The sequence below is a fragment of the Lepidochelys kempii genome, chromosome 7, assembly GCF_965140285.1.
Source record: "Lepidochelys kempii isolate rLepKem1 chromosome 7, rLepKem1.hap1, whole genome shotgun sequence".
Lineage (NCBI taxonomy): Eukaryota > Metazoa > Chordata > Testudines > Cheloniidae > Lepidochelys > Lepidochelys kempii.
The window spans coordinates 111,905,415-111,924,525 of NC_136386.1; the positions used below are offsets into that span (position 1 = coordinate 111,905,415).

Below are 19,111 nucleotides of genomic sequence, written 5' to 3' on the forward strand. Positions count from 1 at the left end.
GTGTTTTTCTTTCACAGCTTAGGCACCATGAATGTGAATACTCACACACAAATGCCCATCCAACCACGCTGTAAGAAATGATCATTGAAAAGCTTTAAAGATATTTTTCCCTGTAGCACATCTTGAGAGTGGACAGTAAAACAGGAGGTTCTCGTGTACAGATCCTTCTCAGTCAGAGTGGACACATGTTAATAGTTGGGTAACAGACAACACAGCTATAGTTCCATCTAGTTGTACTAACTCAAAAAACAACATGTCATTATGCTAATTTTAATAAAGGTATTAGTTGCAATGGTGAATAAATGTGGATTGGTGTGACTTGGGTTAAATGTGAAAAAGTAAAGGGGGAAATAAAATAAATAAGAGGGAAAGTTGTGTAATATTTTCCATATTTAAGTAGGCCAAGAACTTAAAAAGATTAAAAAAGAGGTAGGACATTTATTTAGATAACAAGAACTCCAGAGTTAAAATAGATAATGCTGACAAATTTTGGAATGCGATATTAAACCTCATACATCAGGGCTGAAGCCAATTTCTTAATAAAAGATTTAGGAGGAATCCTAGTGTAGGGAATATCTGCCTAAGGTTCAGTTTCTTGCACCTTCAGGTTCCGCAACTGTATTTTCCTTCAGCTTTTTGCATGTTATCTACTGAAGGTCTCACCAGGAGCCCTTATTCATGTGAGTAGTTCCATATACTTTGACAGGACTGTTTAGGTAAGAATTATTCAAATGAGTGAGTTTTTTCAGGGTTGTCCCCTTAGCCAAGAAGTTCATCAGGACAAGAACTTGTCATATTCTATATTTGTAGAGCACATAGCACATTCTGAATGCTAAACAAAAATGCATAGTTATTAATACTAAGTTGCAGAGGATTTAGCTATGCATCTACAGAGAAAATTATAATGCCATTACATAAATCAAGGGTGTGACCTCATCTTGAATACTGTTTGTGGTACAGGATGCTCCATCTTAAAAAAAATATTGCTGAATAAGAGAGAGATCAAGAAGCGCAACAAAAATAACTGGAGACATAGAAAACCCTCATATGAAGAAAGACTGAAAAAAACTGTTTACTTTAGAAAGGAGATGAATAAAAAGGGACATGATAAAAGTATATAAAGTAATGAATGGTATAGAGATGGTATAGTGGAAGTTTCAATTCTCAGTCTCACAATCCAAGAACAAAGGGGCATTCAATGACATTCAAAGATACACAATTGCTACAATGAAACATTTTTTCATACTGTGTACAATTAATCTGTGTAAGTCACTGAGGCCAAGAACTTTAAAAAGATTAAAAAAGGGGCAGGACATTTATTTAGATAACAAAAACTCCAGAGTTAAAATAGATAATGCTGACAAATTTTGGAATGTGATATTAAACATCATACATCAGGGCTGAAGCCAATTTCTTAATAAAAGGTTTAGGAGGAATCCTAGTGTAGGGAATATCTGCCTAAGGTTTGGTTTCTTGCACCTTCCATTATAGCATCTAACACAGGCTACTGTCAGAGACAAGATACTGGGCTACAAGGACCACAGGTCTGATCCAGTATGGTAAGTCCTATGTTCCTATGCAACTCCCATTGACATTAATGAGAGTTGTGTAGCTAAATCTTCCACAATTCTTTCAGAATTGTGTATCATTTTCTCCATCATATTTTATTGACTTTCTTTTACAGTCACAAAGCTACAACAGATATATCTGAGGAAAAACTGTGAACATATTTCTTTAGATGAGGGACCTTTTTGCATGTCAGTTGAAGCAGAAAGCTTGATGTTTGTTTTGCTTTTATATTTTCTGTTGGAATAATTTTCTTCTTCAATTTTGTTAGAGAAAAGTTGAACGAATCACTGAAAAACCTGAGTACTTGTAAATGTAACTTGTTTGCCAGCCTATCAATTATAGTAAGTGGACGTTAATCTTATTTTCCTATGCTGGTAGATTGAGACTCTCTCATATTTTGAATGTGAGATCTATGCCCTTGAGCATTTAGATGCTTAGTAACGTTAGGAAACGTAATGTAAGGCCTTGTTTGCACTACTCAGTTTTGTTGGCAAAAGGCAGTTTTGTTGACAAAACAGTGTAGTTGTACACACTACAAAGCTACTTTTGGCAGCAAAATTCCTGTTTTGCTGACAAAATAAAACCACCTCAACGAGAGGCATAGAGCTTTTTCCAGCAAAGCTGAAGTGAGAAAGCATCAGTGTAGATGCTGCCATTCGTTATGTCGCCATAACTCACCTCTCCCAGTATCCCACAGTGCCCACTTTGCCCACTGTTTTGAACTCGGCTGCACTGCCTCTAGCTATGCAGGCAAGTGACCCTCCCCTTTCAAAGTTCTGGGAAGCTTTGACATTCCTCAGCCTAGAGAGCTCACAGAGCTGCTGAGGACAGGGCTCCCAGCAGCGGCGGTGGCTCTGGGAGAACAATGCGGGGTGCTGCTGCAGGGGGGAAGGGATAAAGATTGCTGTGCAGAACCAGGGGCTGATGTGCTGGGGGTGTCCCCGTCTCCTGTCTCAGGATTGGTTGCTCAGGCTGCTGTCTGAACTTAAAGAGACGGCATGCCAACACACTCACTCTCCCCCAACACACACACACTCCCCAACACACACTGTGTCTCTGTCCCACCCTCACATACACACTCTGTGTCACAAATTCTTTCCCCCTCACCCCACATACACTTCAGTGGAAAAGCAGCTGGCAATCTAGTAGGATGCCCATGGAAAGATGTGATTGAGAAACCTGCACCATGTGATGCCGTACCTGCCCCATGAGGCATTGCAAACCCTTCCCAAAGCATCCTGCGACCAAATGCACAGTTGGATAGCTACTCTCTGTGTCGATGCACGAGCTGCTAGTGTGGAAGTGCTCTGCTGACCCAAGGAACTTTATGTGGACATGCAACAAAGGTTTAATTAAAGCAGCATAACTTTTGTCAACAAAACTCTATCGTGTAGACAAGGCCTAACATGCCTAATGAGAAAACACTAGGTTATTTCTGAAAATACAAAGAAAAACACTTATATTTCAATGATGACGAAGAAAGATGCCACCTCTGTATGTATTGGTGCTAATTTTCTTGTAAGATAAAAACACTAGCGGCTGTTCCATTACTGCCTGATATCTTGTGTAGTCATTTACACATAAAAATGCTACTATTCTGATGTAGTAGTCTCTTACACTCACTTTACACAGGTATAATGCCCCAGTCCTGGGAACTTTTACATGTGGGCTTAACTTTAACAGGTGACTATGTGTGTAAAGTTGAGTATATACCTAAGTATTTGCAGACTGGGGCTTAAATGATGCAGCAAGGTCCAAAGCAGGGGGAAAAAATCAGGTCCCAGGACTGTGGAAGGTCAGTAAAAGTTTTGGTTTGGATCATGAGTAACTTGTGGTAGAAAGTTAAAGTTTTCTTACTGTTTTTATTAATAGGCCTCTTATTAAACTAAGTCCCCGTTACATTTGAAATACCAGTGTATTATTGCAAAAACAACCACATGTGCCTTTTTCTTAAAACTGCTGGTGATGCTGCATATAACCTTTACTTGCCAGCTATTGAACTACTCTTGCCCAACTTTGTGGAAGATACATAACCTACATTATGCTGTACGTTGCTCTTCAGATTAAAGTGCTTATCTCCTTTCCAGATAAGTGTTTGAGAAATACAAAGAAATCAAGGTAATATAGCTAGATTGATTTTAAAACTCATTTACAACAGAACTACCTCAAATTCTAAAAGTAAGGCCAAACCAAATCAATGTACAGCTACTTCATCAGCTCTAATATGGATGTGCTGCAAATTTTAATGCTTTTTATTTAAAGATTTTACCCTGCAGGTTGCAAAAAAAAATTATTATTATTATTTTGCTAGTGATAGTGGAAGAATACTGTTGATTTACTTTGTTGTTTGGTATTAACATAAATTTTTTTAAAGCAAGCATTAGCACCATCTGTCACTTACAAATGTGTGTCTCCTCAAAGTATTAATGCTATAAACAAAGTTTGTTCCTTCATTTGATACAGAAAGGAGGAAGGGAACTAAGCAGTGAAGGAATAGAGTTACACCTAAAAATAGGTCTTACTTGGTATGAGAAAGCAACCCTTTCAGTAAGATGATCTCCAAAATAGATGAGCACAAAATGTCCACACACCATTACACAGAGAGCTGATTTGCAAAGTAGCTACAGAGAACTGAAAAGGACAGCTCCAGACTTGACTTCTTTACATTACAAACGAGTTGTCAGAGACATAATGATTTCTGAATATCTGTAACCTGAAGTCACTTCTTAATCAATTCTAATAATGATTTTAATGTTCATGTCTAACCCTAAATTCCTATCAAGGTAATTCTGATTTTCTCTCACACATTTTCGGAAATTTGTTTGAACTTTTTTGAACACTCCACTGGTACTGTGGTAACTGAGATACAATATCCTTCAGAGCATGGTGATGTGTGCCCTAAACATACCATAGATAAGAGAGATGGATTAGGTTCAAGATGCACACAATCTATAACAGTAAGGATAAGTATCCCTGAAGACACTGTATGTTATTCACAGAGACATTCAAAATAAGCATCTAATACAGAGAGTTGTGACAGGATAAATAAACCCTGCACTAGCATGGAAGAGGTTACAGAGCTGCTTTGGGCTAGAGTATCTCTGCCCTGCTGTACCTGCAAATTATGCCAAGACTGCAGGAGGAGTTAAAAAGAGGGAACTCCACTCAGTTGGGGACATGCCAGGGAAAAGAATATAATGTTCAGCGTCTCCTGCTTTGGAGAAAGGACCGACAGTCTACAGAGCCCCTGCACTCACAGAAGGAGGGTGAAGAACCCCGGAGTTAAAGGGGGAAAAATTGAGGCTTGCACTGTGGTCCAGTTAACTCTGAAATGGACATTGATACTCCCAGAGTCCCTCTGAAGTAAGAGAGGCCATATCCTGGAAGGAATTGCTTACAGGTTTTTCCTTTACCTTTCTGTTGCTTAATCCCTCTTGTTGATTATGGATTGTTTGGTGGCATCACTGGGAACACAGAGAGGGGATGAGACAGCTGAGAGGCCCTGTACAAAAGGTAAGTGCCAGCCTGCTGGAAAGATGTCCTGTAGTACCCACAGGGGTGGAGATGGAGCAACTGGATCATGTGTGTGTACTCCCCACATAGTCTAATGGGGGCACCCTACCATGGACAGATTTGTGACAAGAACTCCTGGTCAAATGCATAAAACAATGTGCCTTTAGAAGGTAAGATGTGAAATGACGTTGCAGGGTCAACCACCTAGATCCACAAAGGTCTTTAGGTCCATGAACACCTAAGTCCAAAATCTAGATCCTCAAAACCCCCTCCTAAACTTTTAGGCACCTAAATTACTGCCAGTGATGTCCTCTAGGATACCCAGAAGCCTACTAGTTAGAACATGCACCCAGGATGTGGGAGACCAGGGTTAATCTCCCCACTCTTTCTGATTCAGAGGAGGAACTTAAACTCAGGTCTCCCACCTCTCAGGTAAATGCCCTTACTAGTAGACTATCAGGTACTCTGTGGTGGGTCTCTCTCAGCCTCTCTGCTTGAAGCTGTTTCATTTTGCATAAATACTTAAATATTCATTGGGCCAGCAAAAGAGTGAAAATGACTCTATAGCCCAGGGGCAAGGCCACTCCGCTGGGATCTGACAGAGTCAGATTAAAATCCCTGCTCCAGCTCAGGCAGAGTGGGGATATGAACAGACTGAGTCAGGGGTCAGTAACCTTTGGCACCTGGCCCATCAGGGTAAAGCCGCTGGCAGGCCGGGACAGTTTGTTTATCTGGAGCGTCTGCAGGCATGGAGCCCCGCAGCTCCCACTGGCTGCGGTTCGCCGTTCCCGGCCAATGGGAGCTGTGGGAAGCAGTGGCTAGCATGTCCCTCGGCCTGTGCCGCTTTCCACAGCTCCGATTGGCCAGGAATGGCGAACCGCAGCCAGTGGGAGCTGCAGGACTCCATGCCTGCAGACGCTCCAGATAAATAAACTGGCCCGGCCCGCCAGCGGCTTTACCCTGACTGACCGGGTGCCAAAGGTTGCTGACCCCTGCTCTAAAGCATCTTATTCAAGGCTTCTTGTTCTGCCCTTCATTGCACTATAAAATCTTCTTCCCACCTACACCTCCACTCTTATTTCCTCTTGCTCCTCTCAAATCTCTTTATTTATTGTTTCCTTTATGCTCTCTATGCTTTGCTTTCATGTTTACCTCTATGCTTAGAAGCATCTCCCATTTTATTCCCTGCCTGTCCTTCAAATCCTTCTTTATAACTAGCTTCTTGAATATATCTTTCCTATACTAATAGTCACCAATTATGCTTCCCTTACTACTCTTAACTACCATCTTCAGTTTTCTCTTGAGGTACGAAGTCTTATTCTGTGTTTTTTAAAGTACTGTGGACATGTGTGACACTAAATAAATGCTTAATGCATATCATATAGTACCCTTAAATACATATATCAGCCAAAGAATCATTTGTACAATCACCATGTATTAGGAAAGCTACTAAAATATCTACTTGTAAAACAAAATTGCATTAGAGATTTACTATTTGATACAAGGCTGTTGCGTTCCAGTGCAAGTGTGAACAGAGGCTACACATAGCCACAAATAAAATCAAGGACTATGCATAGTCTTCTGCACTGAATAGAAATACGCCTTAAACTCTTTGCACACCTTTTCCCTTACACTCCAAGGAGCAAAGTAAAAAAAGAGGCTGGAGTAACGCAGCGGCAACAAAGCAGCACTCATTAATGCAGATTCGATTCTACTGTTCTTCTTGTGGTTCCCATCTGTTTACCTTGCTCATATGTGAAACACTGTGCATTGGCACTGTGGTTCAAGCCCTTAGTGAATTGTCATTTTATATATATTATTGTAATCATTTCACTTTTGTTGCATTATACTGCTTTTGCATTAATTTGTTGTGTATTTTCACTTCTCTCAGGGTCTGCACTGCCATTATAAACACCTTCCAACTAGAAAAAAGGCCATCACAGATTCAGCACAAAGATATCAACATGCATTGCAGCCACCATCCTCTGCATTTGTTTGGTAACAGCTTATTCCTATCAACATCATTTACTAACATTTTTCATTGGAAGATCTTCTTGATCCGATACTATGATCATCATACATTTACATTTATTATTTTATTAGTAAATATTAAGTTTTTAGGATATTAAGTTTTCAGCCAAAAACATTTTTGTGGCAACTAAAAGTGCTGAGGATCTACTGGTGCCTCAGAGGTGCATTAGCAGCCCCACTGAATTGCACAATGAGTTACATGTACAAGTATGAATGTTTGACTGGGCCTAAACATTTTTTCAAACAATTACAAAATCTTAATGAGTTTTTGTTTCCAAGTATCAGAATTATTTTTGTATTATGTCTTGAAATGTAATATGCTACAACTCCTCACAATTAACATAGTTTTTACATTCATGTGTCTAATGATAGGGATCACCATTTCTTTGCATTTTAATCAAGAAATCAAGCAAACATTCTTGTTAAGAGACCCCTATCCAGAGCTAACTGTCTTGTAGAACACTTAATGAATCATTTTTTATTATGATGGTAAAGGGAAGAGGCAGATAGAATCAATAAATTATTGTACTATGATTCTACTGTAGCTTGTAGATTAAATGGGATTGAATACTATATCCAATGTGTCCAGAATGTTGTGAAGTTCTATTTTTTATTCTAAAATATCAAAAAATAGCTTTTAGGTAACAACACTGAAGAAGTCTACTTAACTTTATATCTGTCATTCATAATTATAGGCATTGCACCAGGAAGTCCCTAAGTAGCTTCCAAAACTTGGATGGGTTCCAGAACTCCCACTGTTAAAACTATTTTATTACAAGCTTTTTCATTAATAAGCATGTTTTATTTTATTGTTGATTCACACCTGCAAATAAGTGTTCTTATATGTAGCTATGGGATGCTTATCCTTTGACTTATTACCCTTATATCCAGCGTATGTATATATTACACACAAACTACATTAAAAGAACATCATTAAAGTTGCAAAGTCAAGCATTCAAAACTTTGGAAATGTCAGAATTAAGGTTGCCTGCGTCTCTCCACACCTACCTTATCTGATTTCTGTGTCTCCCCTGTCAACTCCAGCCAATTGGTTCCCAGTCCCCCACTCCTATTTCCCTAGCCTCCCCACTTCCAGTCCCCTGGCCCAAAGAATCCAAAGCCTCCTCTCTCCCACCTGGACTCCAAGTCCTTGGCTCTTTGTCCAACCATTCCCAGCCTCCCATTCTGCTGGTTCTTAACCTCCCCCCTTCCCGCCCAGTCAGCTTCTGACTCCCTTTTGCAACCTCCTTGCTCACACAGTCCTAGGTTTTCTCCCCAACCCCGAGTCCTAGTCTCACTAGACTCCTTGCTACAATCTACTGTTTTTCATCTCCCATGGCCTGGCTTTTGTCCCCTCTGCATTTGAATCAGACGGCTTCCTCCTCCATGCTATCTGAGCCCAGTGGGGGCGGGGAGGTCATTAATAACACACGATAGTCAGATTCCTTGCTCTCAGTTCCAGTGCTCACTCCTCTCTGGCCTGGAGAACTGAGAGTGGCCATCAAAGAAAATGCCCAGTGTTGCCACCATGGCTATGGGGGTGGAGCATATTTAGTTGCTCTGTGAGGCTAGTGGGATGATTTTGGCTGAAAATTAAAAAAAAACAAAACAACAACAACAACAAAAAACAAGTCTAAGGCAAACACACAGCATATAAAACTTCAGCCCAAACGGTCAAAGTTTGGCAATGTTATAAGCAAGTGAAATCAGGTTCTTATAATGAGAAGTGTCAGGCAAGCTGAAGAGGCACTACTGCCAGCCCCAGCTATAATAGTGGGTGTTTGTTGCTGGAAAGGGAACTTGTTTTTACATCATTTGCATCTTTCTTTCTCACTCTGAAATCTTTATTTTTAAAGAAATATCATACTGCATTATTCGCTTTCTCTTTTCATTTTTCTTTGACTATGTTATTTATTGGTCAGCTCCAAGGAACATGCCAACATTTGTCACAGTTTCATGAACGTTGTCCAGTAATGTTATACCCCAAAGTGTGAGTTCTTGTTGGTTTTACTGTTCATCACAACATGGGCTCTGTTCTTCATTCTAGAGAATTTATTTCATTGCTAGATTATTCTCTCAATGTTGTTCAGCATATCACCAGAACGATGCATTCAAGCCTTGAATTAGTAATTTCTTAGGGCTAATCTGCATGGTGGGGTAATGCACTCTACAGGAGTGAGAACTGTACAGCAAACTAATATGTTACAGATTAGTTGATATGTATAGACCCTATTGGTGTGTTTTAATAGTGCTGTTTGAAAAAGTACTATGTTAAAGCTCATGAGGGAACCTTTAGTGCACACCAGCAGGGTCTACATGGACCAATTAATGCACAATATGTTAGTGAACTTTAGAAATTACACCCCCATAGAGACCATTACTGTAGTGTTTCACTTGCTCATATCTTTGGCATCTTTTTTTATAAACAGTTCATGTGTTATCCTCTTATCTCTCACATTCTTATTGTGAGATTTGTTTAGTTTACTGCCCATACCATTTCTGATGTATAATTTAGTCCTTGTTAGAACCTTGCATATAGCTGCCCTCACTAACAGTTCTCCCTTGGTACAATTAAGCATTTAGGGTACTTAAAGTCAAAGGTCAGAGATTATAACAGTAGTGAATGATCTCTGGCCTCCACTGTACAGTAAAATGTGTCTTAGAACAAGCTATTTTTCTTATCGTGATGTATGTATGCATTGTACAGAGAACAGCTATTTTGCTTGAACATTGAATTTTAATATTGATGCTATGCTACAAAGCAACTCAGGAGACACAGCTAAGGAACCAGAGAAGGTGTGTGATCTGTTCAGCAAATTTGCTACTAAAAATTAATTTCTATCACAGTAAATTTTCCTTGATCTGCAGCTTACTGATATCCCTCACCAGGGATTTAGTTCTCATTTCTCCTCAAATCCAGGCTAATCTTATTTTTTAATTAGTGCTTATGTGAAGAGGTTCCACTGACCCCCGCGTGCACCTCCTTGTGGCTAGATCTGAGAATTAGTTCTTGCCCATCTGGAACCCCTTTCCCTCAGCTACTCACACTGTGGCCTTTTCGGCCTCTTGTGAGAAAACCTAGTCAGGACAGGACCCCAGCACTTTCTCTCTCTGGATATCCTCCTTGACCCTGTCCAACTCTCTTTCCAACTAGGAAGTGACTGTAGACCTCCTCCCTGCAGCCCCTTTCTGCTCTCACTTTCTGACTTTATACACCTGGCCCAGCTCCTCTCACAGCTGGGCTTCATCTTCAATTAGTGCTTAACAATCACTGGCTTCCCTCCAGGTGCAGCAGGTAAGGTTAATTGGTCCATTGTGACCTATATTACTCTATTTGGGGGGGAGGGGGAAGGGTGGTGAACACCCCATCACAGTTACTTTCAATATGTGCCCAACAAACTTGTTTGGATCCTGTACCCTTCTGTACTCAAAGACAGGGATACAACTCCATTGACTTCAATAAGAAGTTTGCCTGGACATCTGAGAGAAGAATTAGGCCTCCTGACTACTGGGATTTTTAAAATTAAGAATAAAAAAAATATGTATTCTATTCCAACACTTTACAGTATAAGCTCATTAGTAATAAACCCCACATTCTTCTGTTATAAAATGAGAACCAACATTATTATCTTATTTTATAATTGTTAAAAAATTATTTGCTTCAATGACAGTTTTATCCTAAAATGCATATAAAGAGCTCTAGGGAGATTATATACAAGTAACATAATAATCTAAGATTATTTGGTGTTGTATAATTATTGCATGTACAATTTCCCTCAACCTGAGCCTCACTGTTTTAACTTAGCTTTGGTCTTAAGGGAAACTGACTGCATAGCAAACATATGTTAACAGCACAAAGCTCCATATAATTTCAAACAGCTTGGCACAGTTGGCAGTGTCTGCTCCCAGGAAGAATGAAACAGCAGGTAGTGCTGCAGGACAGGAATGAAATGAATTAGCAGAGCTACAGGTATCCCAAGAAACTTGCATAATAGCTTCTGCCTACCTTATGCATGACTACATACAGTGATAGCAGTCCACAAGTACCAAAATTCATTACACTTAAGAAAAAAGATTACAGCAATATAATCTAATGGATGAATCGGCACAGTTGCAAACATCAAGCAGTTTTGTTCTCTTTTGACCCTGAACGAAATGAAAGCTGCTGAAGGGATTTTAAAATTTCACAGATTTATAAACATTAAAAGGCTGACAACGAATCTAGTAATAAACAAAGGAATATTGTTGAAATATTTACTTGTGAAGCTAGTGGAACATAGAATAAGTAATAAAATAAAGCAGAAGCAGGAGACAATGTCATTTTTCAACTGTAAAAACATAAATATGGTTTACTCCATGTAAACTCAAATGTTCAAAATGGCGCACCTACACTTTTGTACTTAACTCCTATTTTGAAAATTACATTCTTTTGGTGACCAGTGAATCACAGCACAGTGTGGTGATTATTCTTTAAAATAGCAAAAGGTGAAGCAAAGTTGGTTCGAAAATAACTTGCCAAATACTGTTTTTACTATAGCTAAACATCATGGGTAAATAAATAAAAATAAAAAACACTGAGAAACATCTTAATCTCAGGTTTCAGAAATTACCTTTATTTTTTTCTTATCTTAGATTTCTGTTTTAAGAAGAAAACAAGTAAGAGCTTTAATCATGATTATGTCTTTGCTTCATTTTGTTAACATGTGAACTAGATACGTTCTATGCGCCCTTCTCCCTGATCACCATGCCCCACAGTATCACCCCTATTTACATCACACTTCCAGAAAAGATATTCCAACAAAAAAGCAGTGGCATCTGAAAAACTAAATCCTCATCCCGTAGCTAAAGGAGAGAAAGGAATCTTTAATATAACAGATAGTGATCAGCCCCAAAAGGCTAAGAAATAACTATTGGTCCTGCTGATTTCTTCACTGGGCAACCAATTCTGCCCATCGTTATTATTCAATACTTTTTAATCTCAAATGGATTTTTGAAGGTTAAGAGGATATAGTTTTGGCTGTTTAAGAGTACAAGTTATTCATAAACCACACTGTCTAGCACATACTACACAGCTTACTTTTCATTATGGAGGTAGTCATTTTGGAAACCATCCCAGTGAATTCTGAAACAGCATTTCCATTATCTGGCAGCAACTCTCATAATAATCTACCTGATCTGATCTGTGCCAGATTGCTCTGCTCACTCTTTTGTCATGACCATTTTATATATAATACAATAAAATATATATTATACTTATTGTGACGGGATCCCTGGGGTGTAGCCTGGGACTGTGGCACCGCTGTGCCCCCTTAACTCTCCAGCCTGGGCTGTCTCTCACAGTGCTTTGCTAGTGAGGCAGCAAGCTCCTCCAGGCATTGTTATCACTCAGCACAACAGCATGTGGAGCCCCACATCCAGCTAAATTGCATGGATGCTCCCAGAGCCACTCATGAATCACACGGAGAAAGGCACCAGCTGAATACCCCCAGCTCCCAGCCTTGTACATCAGGAATATACCATCTTGCACTGCTCAAGACAAGTGGAAAGTGGATATACACCAGCCTTTGTAAACCTGAGCAGATTTACCAAACGCTTCAGGCAAGCTTGCTGGTAAAGATAAACAGTAAAACAAGTTTATTGACTACGAAAGATGAATTTTAAGTGATTATAAGTGATAGACAAAAAGTCAGAGTGGTTACCAAAATAAAATAAAATATAAGCAGACAGTCTAAACTCTCCACCCTATTAGCCTGGGCAACATCTAGATTAAGCAGTTTTTCTCACCCCACTGCATATCGCAGTTCATAGTATACAGGTTTCACCCTTGAAACCTGGGCCACTCTCCCCTATTTGAGTCTTCTCAGTGTCCTTGTTGCTTGCAGCATAGATGCGGGGAGGAGAAAAGGCAAAGCATGTAGCCTCTGTGTTCTGTTTTGTAGCCTTAGTCCATGTGCTTGGAGAACACAAGTCCAGGCATATCTGGTGGGCATTGCTAAGTCACAAGGTGAAGCAATACCCCGGTGTGTCTCCTGTGAGTGAGTCATTGAATTGTAACTCCTCTGCTGGACAATGGTTGGTGATATCTGTTCAGCACCCACCCGGGCGTTGGTTACCTCCCTTGTTGTCTCTGGAGAACTCATAACTGGGCACTTCCCAAACCCACCGCATCTTTTAGTGAAAACCATACAACACAATTCTTATCATTTCATAAGCATTGATATATATATTTAGATAAGAGCAATGGCTTTCAGCAGATCATAACCTTTCCTCTGATACCTCACATGGTATGCTTTATATGCAATATTACAATATATATAAATGAGGAATATGGGGGTTACAGGGTGGTCCCCCGAGATATAGAGTGTCACACTTAGCATTCAAAGGATTAATGGAGCACACACAGCTATTTTCTGTTCAAGGCCATTTTGTAAGAATAGATACAACACAGTTTTGTAGAACAATCTGGCACAAATCAGATGAGGTGGATTACAATGGGAAATGCTCCCTGATAATGGAAATGCCAATTTAAAGTGATCTGGGATGATTTCCAAAGTGAACACCTCACTAATGAAGCAGATATACACACTCACACACCCCTTACATTCACTTGGCTGGCATTCTGGGAAATTCTAGCATTCTAACTGAAAGAGATTGACAGGCCTAACTGGAAACACAAAGCAAACTCAATGGATTCTGTAACGTCAGGATTGTTTAATTTCTCTTGGTTCAAAGCAACTTGAAAAGAAGCTGATGTGTTCAGCTGCTGAGTGGAAAATGCTCACTAGTATGAAATATACATGGTCATTTCACTTGAGACATCAGATTAAATTTAAACTGTGACCTTAATAATGAAAATTCATCAGCTGGTATACTAAAGTACCCATTATCTACTGGTCCTGATCCTAAAAGTGACTTGTCTGGGCAGACCCTTATGTCCTCATTGAGTCCATTAAACTGGAATTCTTCCCAGGCAGACTGCTTTGCAGGATTATAATCTTAAAGATTACCAATGTGACTCTTACCTGATTGACCAGGAGGTGGGACTCCTGATGATCCTCTCGGTAGACATAAAAATACAGTAAGGACCGCTGCTTTGTTTCCTGAACAAGGCTCAATGGCAATTGGTTTAGGAGTGCCCTGAAAAAGAAGATAATTTTGTAATGTGTGATACAGACTATTTTCCATTTCTACTTTAATCTGAGGCCCAGTGATGCTGGACTACACTGCTTTTCTCAGCTAGTCCCTCACATTTACAGACTGTACCATCCCACTTTAATTGACTTAAATATGGGCTTTAATAGACAACACTGCATATCTAATTTAATGGAAAAAATGATCACAAACACCAGAAAATTGTATTTACCAGTTTGTTTCTCAACAAACTTAGTGATGTGAACTTTAGTCACAGCAAACAGCAGCTTTTGATCAGACCTGGTACAGTGGAATCTGAGAGACAGTACCACAATGTTTCCCGTATTTTCATAATACAAAAAACAGAGTGAAACAACTCCAACTCTGCATATCTCTATAATCTAGTTTCACTTCATGTCACCCAGTCTGTGTCACTCACAATGATGCTGATGACCCATCCAGCCATTTCTTTGATAACTATATCCATGTCTTTTTCTATGGCATCCATGGAATGCCCTCCTTTTCTGGCCTGCACATCAACCAACAATCCTTCATTCTATCCCCCCAAAAGACTCACTTCTATCACTATGTCCACAAGAAGTGACTCAACAAAATAAAATAATAAAATAATAATAATAATAATAATAATAATAAATGGACAGATATAAACTTAGTCATAAATAAATAAGTCAGTCCATAAACATATACAAATCTTGTCATTCCCTCTTGGATTTTCCACAGCATCCTGTCTGTCTCCTTTGTTTGTTTTCTTTGGTTAGTGTGCGAGCTCTCTGGGGCAGGGACTCCCCAGATTTCATGTGATACACAGCAGTGAGCTCAGTGTCAACACTTAAATAATAGGTGTAGTAACTGTTGGCAAATGCTGTTTTTGTAGTGGACACCTCGATATGCTTTCTTTCATACAAAACCGAGACTACCATGGATTAGATCCACAAGGGGCTAGAGGCACTTTAGGCACCTAAGTTCAAAATTTATATCCTCCAAGTCCCTGCTCAGTTGTTGCTCAACCCTTTAGGTGCCTGAAGTACCTAGGCACTTAGGTTTCTGTTGGTAAAATACTCAAGGTGCCTAAATTTCTGCCAATGGACAAGTGCAAAATTGCCTAAATCCTGACGTCACTGAGCTTCTCAGTGCCTAACCCCTGACAGGATCTTCAAACTAGGTGTTCCCTGCCTATCTTGTCGGTAGGCCTCCTCGAGTAGGTGTTCTCAGAGGCCATCTACGGGATCAGACCTCCCACAAAACACAGCCAGCAGCAGCAGGGGATGGCCCCTAATACCAAAGAGCCCAGCGGTTAGAGCACTCACAAGGAATGTGAGTGAGGTGGATTCAAATCCCCATTCTGCCTGATTTGGAGCAGGATCAAGATCGAAGTGAATGCCTCAAACACTGCATGATAGGCACTGGAGAAGAGAAAAAAATGATTCTGTTGGGTTTAAAGGCACGCACACCAAAAGGCTGACTTGCCTTGGGCGCCTAAATCCAGGCAAGAGTTCATGTTTGTGAACCCTAAGTGGAGGGAGGCATTTCTCCCTGACCTAGAGTTAAGGACCTAATTCCCTTTGAGGGGTGGGTATTAGGTCACACCCTTCTCAGCATTTCCTCTTGGCTAGTTTAGCAGGCAACTTCCCTCCCAGCATATTGGCTTTAGTGAATCCCATTCTTAGGCTTGTAGCTCTCCTAATGCATCATATAGGGAACCTGGGTGCCTGACTTGGGGCTATGAAAGCCACCTGGGGTCAGGACACATTAGGTATTGTAGCACTGAGTCTACAGCTCCCTTTGTGAATCTAGCCCAATACTTGTCATGGCAATGGATTTGTGTAGTTATAAAGCTCTTTTCCTTTTATTAGTCTCATAAACCTGTTCATTTAAAATTAACTATCGGAATAAATGGTCGCAACCATAGTCTTCTTGAGTAACCAAGCCTCAAGCCTCTAGCAACTGAAGGAACACAGAGCAGCATACAAAGCCAAAAAGTGATAAGGTTCTAAAAGGAGTATTTACAATTAGTCATGTTTCCATATTTTGTGCTCACTAATTTCCCATTTCAGAGCTTAAATGTTTAATCAAGCACTGAGGATATTTCTGAAAATGTTAGGTCAAAATCAGCATAAGTATTCATTTCTCTTTCTTGTCTGTAAATATTTAGAGAGTGAGCCGGTCATGTTGCAAGGCAAAAGAGAGAAAGCTGAATGTTCTGATTTGAGATTCAAAGCCATTAAACTTTTCCATTTACATGCAAAATACAAAGTATATATAAATGTCAACTGGTTCAAATATACTAAGAGGAATGATAGTTTAGGCAAGTTAAATATGCTGCAAACTACTGGATATAAAGGGAAGAAAACAAATTCACTTCCATCATGAAAATCAATTATTAGTTTCTATTTAACTACCTCCAAGTAACCAAAATTTATTACAGTTCAGCGGAGATAAGAATTGAGAGCAAACGGCAGTAAATTTAACAATAGATAAATGTTATTTTCAGTACATAGGTGGCAAATATTTTAGAGGCATTTTTGTAGATGTATTTAGTCTAATCTAGTCTAATTTAAGATTGGCATAATCTAGTGGATAACAAATCAAAATGTATTAAAATCCCTCACATCTGATGAATCTGCCTCCCCCCCCAACCTCCTCCCCCACAATGTAAGAACAGTTATGATTTTTGTAGCATCTACAAAAGGAATGTAGATGAAATTCATCCAATTGCAGCAGTTAAATTCAAAATGAGACCTCTGTCATGCCTAGGTTTTTGCTGGTCCTTTGAACAGGGGTCCAGGAGCAACTGATAAAAAACAGACCCAGATCCTCAGCTTGTGTAAACTGGTGTAACTCCACTGACTTCAGTAGAGCTATAATTATCCACACCAGCCAAGCATCTGGCCTCTTATTTCCGGAGCTCTGGAGTCCTCTCCTGTCATAACAAAGACGTACAAGAAAAATAAAGGAGATATTTTAATGTTAGCTTCACTAGATTCACACACTAAAAAGAAATACCATTTTCTTATCGGAAGAGTTTTCTTTTAAAGTTTCTACAACTGCATTACAAATCAAGGAGAATTGTATAAAAACTATATGAGTAGTTATTATCATAATCAATATTTACTACAGTAGTGCCTAATCAACTAAGAAATGGGCCGTTTTGTGCTAGGCACTGTTCAGATACAGTGGCAGACAGTTTATGCCCCAAAGAGCTTACAGTCTAAATAGACAAGACTGGGGGAAAGGGCTATACCTTATGAGTAGAATGAACAATATAATGGTGGCAAACATCACTTACTCCTGGGGGAATTCTGCACCAAAAAAATTAAAAATTCTGCACACAATATTTTAAAATTCTTCAAAATTCTGCATATTTTATTTGTCAAAATAGGAATATATAATCACGCCAATTTTGGCCATTGATTTCAAAATACCAGTCAGCAAGTATGTTTGTAACAATACAGACAACAAAAAAGATTCAGGAAATGTTTTTTGACAAATAGATTCCTTACTAAGCATATTAATACAGAACTTTGAGTAATAATTCATTTGAACTACAATACAGAAACGTATTTTCCGCACCCCTTGGAAGCAGTGCAGAGGCTTGTGGGAGTCAAGGGTAATGGAGGAGCTGAGGGAGGGGGAAGTAATTGCTTGGAAGGAGCCTGGGAGTGAACCTGGAGGGTTGCTGGGTGTGGGTGGAAGAAGTATGGAACAGACTTTTTTGTGGGGGAGGGATTGTTAGACCCTGGCTGACTCCTGTTTTCTCCCATTCAGTCAGGTACATCTGCCTGTGTCCCTGCACACTTACTCAGTCACCCCTTCTCCCTCCATCCCCATTTGTCCCTGCACTCCTCTCCCCATCCCCATGTGTCCTTGCACCACCATTGAGCCACCCCTTCCCCATGTGTCCCTGCACCCTCTTCCTCCATCCCACTGTGTCCTTGTACTCCCTCCCCCATCCCCATGAGTCCCTGAACACCCACTCAGCCACCCTCCTCCCTGTGTCCCTGCATCCCCCCTCCCCTTTGTCCCCACGTGGCCCTGCACCCCTTGACCCTGTCCCCATGTGGTCCTGCACCCCCACTCAGCTACCCCATCCCCATGCGATCCTTCACCCCCACTCCCATTCGGCCCTTGGCTCAATGTTGTCACCCCACTAGCTCCTGTGCCCCTGCCCCAGTCTGTCACCCCTACTAGCCATTCTGAACCCCAGTCTATGTGACCCCCACCCCAGAGCCCCATGTGCCTCGCTCTGTCTTCTCCCCCATATCCCATGCCATATCCCTCCTCACTTGGCCCTGCGGCCAAGGTGCTCCAAGGAAGGCTGCCGCTGCCACTGCCCCTCCCTCTCCACAGCTGGCTGCTCTGGCCCAGAGCCAGCTGCCCTCTCGTCTGGCATCACAGCATCCCCTGGTGGGCAAAAGGTGTAACTGCAGCACCTCTCCATTATAATCTATTTTCTGCAGAGAAAAAAATCTGCAGGTGACATGAATTCTGCGTGTGTACAGTGGCACAGAATTCCCCCAGGAATCAGTGTAGAGAGGACACCGTCCACCTGGCTCCCTCTTGTGGCCAAAGCATTTTCAATAGCATCCTCTATCTGCCCTCTTAGAAGATCCATGTAGATGTTCTCAGGGTAACCATCAGCCCGCCCCTGAAACTGAGTCAGTAGCCCAAAAGTAATTCAAGATAGTCCTCAGTGTCCCAAACTCAAGTTCCATCACAACACCAACATAGTTTCTACTATGCTTCCACTGACCATGTTGCCTTTATTCTGCCTAGCAGAAACCTAGCCTTCCAGTTCTGCCTTATTTGCTCTGTCAGCGTGCACCTGGTTCTGAGAGGGAAGTTTCAC

At 40.5% G+C, this 19,111-nt stretch overlaps 1 protein-coding gene across 5 annotated transcripts in view; it reads right to left on the reverse strand.

Annotated features, from left to right (window-relative positions):
* The window catches only part of ATRNL1 (attractin like 1), a 1,086,620-nt gene that overhangs the window by 79,246 nt on the left and 988,263 nt on the right, over positions 1 to 19,111 (reverse strand). For all 5 annotated transcript variants that reach the window (XM_073354269.2, XM_073354267.2, XM_073354264.2 and 2 more), the window contains one exon: positions 14,136 to 14,250. In XM_073354269.2, the coding sequence (XP_073210370.2) occupies positions 14,136 to 14,250 (115 nt within the window). The remainder of the gene's footprint in view (positions 1 to 14,135; positions 14,251 to 19,111) is intronic.